Here is a 5,621-nt window from a genome sequence, read left to right on the forward strand (position 1 = left end):
TGTTTCAAGAAAAACTTTGACCATTAATTTGGTCAACCAAATATAATTTATATATGCCTTAAAAATTATACCATTGGATTCGTATGCAAAAGAAGTTTTCAATGGTATAACTTTTGTGGTAGATATTCCATATCTTGCTGACCAAATTAATGATCAAAGTTTTTCACAAATATAGAAATGTGCTTATAAACCGGTATTGAGGGAGTAATATAATCAAGATTTTGTTGCTCAACTTTTATGGTCAAAGTTCATCTTGGAATACGCGTGCGCTTTATTCTTTAAAACGGAGGTTTAGAGGTGAAAGAATTAAACAGGACCAAGATGTTGGTTTACATCTTCCCAATGTATTTTGCACTTTACTCCTTTATGTTGGAAAACTTGTGAAAGGAGGCGGTACATTCCAATTAATATACGACTACTGGGTCTTAAAAGAAAAGAAAAAGAAGCAGACGCAACTGTGCACCTCGATCAACTCGGTAGTGTTGTTTGCTTCCAGAACCATGCGCCTCATCTTGTTTTTTTTCGCCTCATCTTGTTTGATTAGTTAGGATTTCATTAATTTTTTTAAACAGAGTTAGGATTTAAATTAAAATGCATGTTACGTGGTAAACAACCGGCTGCGGGCAGGCCCACTTCGCAGCCACCGTAGGGCTAGTTCAACTTATATCCGACTCGAGGTTGGGCATGCACTGCAGTTTTCTCTCGATCCTGGTGCTGCGTTCGTTAGATCGATCCTCCGTCTCTCCACCTCGCGCATACGAGATACGATACGATCCCCGTCTTGTCTCCAGCAACCGAAGCCGCCGATCCAGCGCCATGCCCGCCCGCAAGAGACCTGCCGCCGCCGTCCTCGCGACGACCACGACCAAAGAGTCCGCGACGTCCCGCAAGAAGAGCCGCAGAAGCACCGACGAATACGACGAGGTGACCAGGCTTGGCGAGGGCGGCTTCGGCGTCGTCCTCAAGGCGCGCCACCGCGCAACCGGCAAGACCGTCGCCATCAAGTATCTCACGTCGCCGGACGACAACACCGAGGAGGAACCAGACGAGGCCGAGCTCCGGCACGAGGCCCGCCTCCTGGAGGCCTGCAACGGGAACCCGCACCTCGTCGGCTTCGAGGGCCTGGCGCGCGACACCGCCACCGGAAACCTCCGCCTCGTCATGGAGTACGTCGCCGCGCCGAGCCTCCACGCCTTCATGCGGAAGGACAGCCGCCACGGCCGGCCGCTGCCTGAACCGAAGGTGCGCGCCATCATGCGGAAGCTCCTCACGGGGGCCAAGCTCATGCACGCCCGCCACGTCGTCCACCGCGACATCAAGCCCGCCAACATACTCGTCGGCCGAGACGGCCAGCTCGTCAAGATCTGTGACCTCGGGCTCGGGATCTCCATGTCCGACCCGCCGCCCTACACCCAGGTCGGCACCATGCCCTACAAGGCCCCCGAGATTCTCCTGCGCAAGCCGGACTACGACGCGCTTGTCGACTGCTGGTCGCTCGGCTGCGTCATGGCCGAGATGCTGGCAGGCAAGACCCTGTTCGAGGACGATGGCCGCGAAGACCACATGGACGATGCGGACCACGTGGCCCAGCTCTGGGCTATTTTCGGGGTGCTCGGTATGCCCGACGACCGAACGTGGCCCGAGTTCAAGTCACTGCCGCTCACCGGCAAGGTGATGGAGTTCAAGTCGTCCCTGCCGCCGACCCACAAGATGCTTCCTGAGGGGCAGGAGCATAGCAGGCTCCGGGATATCTTCCCGGGGGAGAAGCTATCAGAGCAAGGATTTCAGGTATTGCTAGGGCTTCTCACATACAATCCCGACAAGCGACTCACGGCGGCCAAGGCGCTCAAGCTCCCATGGTTCGCTGCTCATCCTCCCTCGGCCAAGGCTGTTAAGGTTGAAGCTTTGCCCCTTCCGAGAAACAAGGTATCGCGCTTCATGGCTCCACTCACGGTATTGAAATCGCAAGTCGCTTTATTTATAGAGAGAGGCCAAAGACTGTTTCGAGGTATGTCCCATGTGTAATTGTGCTTCAATGATCGATCCACCTGATTGGTTGATTGAATTGTAAAATAAAAGTACGTACTATGTAATTGTTTTATATGCTGAATTTGCACTGCATAGAAATTCTCTCCTTTTTCAGATTGTGTGATTCATATGCCCTAAATGTTGGGTCATGGGCGATTTAAGGTCTGCCGACATGGGCGAGTGCCACCACCTTATGAGAGTCCCTCGGAACACCGTAGGGCGATGAAAGAGTCTAGGCACCTCACGCGATGTGCATGGAAGGAAGGAGAACGGGGAGTCTGTCCCTGATACGAGAAGGGAGAGGCGGTGGGAGATGCCATAAATCCCCACCCCCTGGAAGGCCTAGATTGCGAAACCCCAATCTAATCCAAGAGACCTGCAACCCTGCAGGGGTACCGGGATACGGATCGAATCGAATGGCGCCAACGAGGAGTTTTTTGGAAGGAGGGCGTGAAGGAGATGTCGGGTGCTGGCTCGAGCCAGGGAGGTTGGTGTTCCAGCAATGCCAAGCAGGGCCCAAGGCTCTACGCGACGGTGACCTCTGCGTCGACGCCGACCCAGATAGGGAGAGTGCAAGCAACGACACGGCCAATAGGGTTGCTGAATGCACAAGGACGTCGCCTAGAGGGAGGTGAATAGGCGGGTTGTAAAAACTTGTACTTGAGTGCTAAACAAGGCGGAATAAAACTACTCAAGGTTTACTTGTTTAGCACAAAGCATATCAACTAGGGTTTGCCTATGTGCACCAACAACCTATGCTAAGCATGATAAGCAACAAGGTGATAATAAGCTAGATATGGAACAAAAAGCATAAGGGCTATCACAATGTAAAGCGCATAGGTAAACCACAAAGGCTACCACACTCCACAAAGGCAACAACGCCACAAAGGCTACCACGCCACAAAGGTGACAAGACCACAAAGGCAACAAGGCCACAAATGCTACCACACCACAAAGGCAACAAGGCCACGAAGGCTACAACACCACTAAGGTCAACACGCCCTCTACGAGACCGAAACCCCGGAGAGAACCCAAACCGATGCACCTAATGCAATAGCTAAGAACACTACTAAGATGCCCAAGTTCTTCTCTCCCAAATTCCAACAAAGCTACAAAAGCTATTGGGGGAATAAGGGAGGAAGAACAAATATGAGGAAGAACACCAAATTACTCCAAGATCTAGATCTAGCAAGATCCCTTAACTTGGAGAGGGATTCAATTGGTGAAGCACTAGATCTAGATCTCCTCTCTCCTTTCCCCCCAAAAGATGCAAGAAATAGTGGGGGATCAAGAGGATGGTAAAGCTCTTCAAGGTCAACAATGGAGGAGAGAGAGTAGGTGGAGAGAACTAGTTAGGTCGTAGGTGGAAGAGAGGTATATATAGGGGCCCGAAAATATGATTGTTGGGGAGTGGTACTACCGTTCGCGCGCAAAACTGTGCAGAAAAGGCAAAAAGCGCGACCCAAACCGGTAGTACCGCTGTACAAAGCGGTACTACCACTTGTGTCTAAAACAATGCAGAAAAGCAGAAGAGAGAGGGACAGTAGCAGAACGCAGCAGCAGCGGCGCGCGCGTGTGAACACGACAGTAGCAACGAGCGTGCAGCAGACAACAGCGGTGGCAGCAGCAGTGTGGCAGCGCAGGCAACAGCGAGCAGGGGCGTGGCCCGCGTGGGGCGTGGGTCAACGCTGGATCGAACCAGCGAGCCTCTCCCCGCGTGGAGCGAGTGAGCAGCGGTGGTGGCTGGCGAGCTGGGCCGGTCGGCCGACCGAGGACCAGCACAGGCGGCATGGGGAGCTAGGCTGGGCAGCGGCCCGGGTGCGGGGAGGACCTGAGAGGAGATGAGCTGGAGGAGGGAGAAAAACCTAGGCCGGTCGGATGGGGAAGAAACTCGACCGGTACTTCCGGCCAGGTACCGGTCTGGTATCGTAAATGGGCTACGGTACTACCGGGCCGGTATCGGCCTGATACCGGTTCCGTCCAGTAAGCCTGGAGCCAGCGTGAGGTAGTTGGGCCGGTACTCCCAGCGGTAGTACCGGCCAGCCCAATGTGCTTTTTCCTTTTCTTTTACAAATATGAAGCAACGGTAAAATCCATAACTTGAGCTAGGAAAGTCGGAATGCAACGAAACCAATTTTGCTAGAAAGAGGGCGACAAGAGCTACATCTACACAAGGTGAAATCACGGAAAAGAGAGGATGATAATTTTCTTATGGTCATAGAGGTGTAACCTCTCAATATGGTATATCAGGAAAATCATCACCCTCGATCATGCAACATGCGATGAATCTGGAATCCGTTTCCGATGATATAGAGCTTGTTATGAGAATGAACACAAGCTCTAAAACATCTCATGGATAAGAACCAAGAACAACCGAGAAACACGATGCAATGCATGCAAGGTTTGAGCTCTCTCCGATGATGCGACCCACTATCCTATCGAGCACAAACCTTGTCCTTGCGCATTCCACTCGAGTCGGCAAGCTCCGTCTTCACCCTATTCATCATTGTACATGCCACCATCTTCTTCCAACATACATGCCACGGTCTTCTTCCATCTTGTACGCACGCCACCGTCTTCATCCATCTTCTACGCCGTCTTCATCCCTCTTCATCTTCTACACCGTCTTCATCTCTCTTCGACACCGTCTTCATATGTCTTCTTCATTGTGCTCGATCTTCTCCATCTTGCAACCTTGAGACCAACACATGGCTATGGACACGACCTAAGATAGATTTTCAATACAACCGTTAGTCCATAGGGATTGTCATCAATTACCAAAACCACACACGGGGGCTCCATGTTCTTTCAGTTGCTGATGACGCCGCCGGTGGGTGGGGGTGAACAAGTGGGCCTCGTTGAGAGGCCTACCCACCCGAGGCCCTCCGGTGGCGCTGTTGCGGCTCCACTATCTCGTCACAGAGCACTATTGGATACAGACATGATTTTGGAGGAAGACGACAACTGGGATGACGGGAACGCGGCAGAGGAATTGGGATTCCAGCAAGACGCAAAAGCATAGATCGGTGGCATTGTTGATATGACAGACGACATGTACCTGGAATTTGAGGAGGAAGAGGAGGTTAAGGCAGAACCAGTGGAGCAAAATACATGGACGCTGCTTGCACGATACATGGCCAACTTCAAGGCGAACATGAAAGCTATGTTCACGCGATTCACCGACGAGATTTGGCACATCCGCAACGGGATTGGGTACTCGGAGAAGGAGAAAACTTCTACATGCTCACGTTGTTCTCCAAGGGGGGCTACGACTTTGTGATGCAAGGAGGGCCATGGATTTTCAACCAGAATGCTCTCATTGTCAAGGACCTAGATGAAACTGCCCAACCATCAGAATTAGTGCTCAACTCGGTGCCGGTATGGGTTCACATATATGACGTTCCATGGGGGAAGCAAGACAAGGTTATAGCAATGGCCAGGGAAAGACTCTGGAGGTGGATGCGCCGGCGAGTGAGCAAGATAAGGAGTCATTCATGCGCATGTTAGTCTTCCCTATGACCGCCAGTTGCAGACACAAATCACGACTGGTGTGAATGGTAAGCCCCGGGAGATGAAGGATTTTAAACTGAAAT

General features: G+C 51.8%; 1 protein-coding gene across 1 annotated transcript; it reads left to right on the forward strand.

Moving 5' to 3' along the window:
- Positions 1-816: 816 nt before the first annotated feature.
- Positions 817-2,152, forward strand: LOC124657284 (putative cyclin-dependent kinase F-2). The gene is made up of 2 exons (XM_047195862.1): positions 817-1,953; positions 2,144-2,152. The coding sequence occupies exons 1-2, from the start codon at positions 817-819 to the stop codon at positions 2,150-2,152; spliced, it is 1,146 nt and encodes a 381-aa protein (XP_047051818.1).
- The last annotated feature ends 3,469 nt before the right edge of the window (positions 2,153-5,621 follow it).

The sequence above is a fragment of the Lolium rigidum genome, chromosome 1 (assembly GCF_022539505.1).
Source record: "Lolium rigidum isolate FL_2022 chromosome 1, APGP_CSIRO_Lrig_0.1, whole genome shotgun sequence".
In the NCBI taxonomy this organism is placed as follows: Eukaryota; Viridiplantae; Streptophyta; class Magnoliopsida; order Poales; family Poaceae; genus Lolium; species Lolium rigidum.

Excerpts from the sequence above, each read along its gene's own strand:
- LOC124657284 (XM_047195862.1), top strand. The coding sequence starts at position 817 with ATGCCCGCCCGCAAGAGACCTGCCGCCGCCGTCCTCGCGACGACCACG.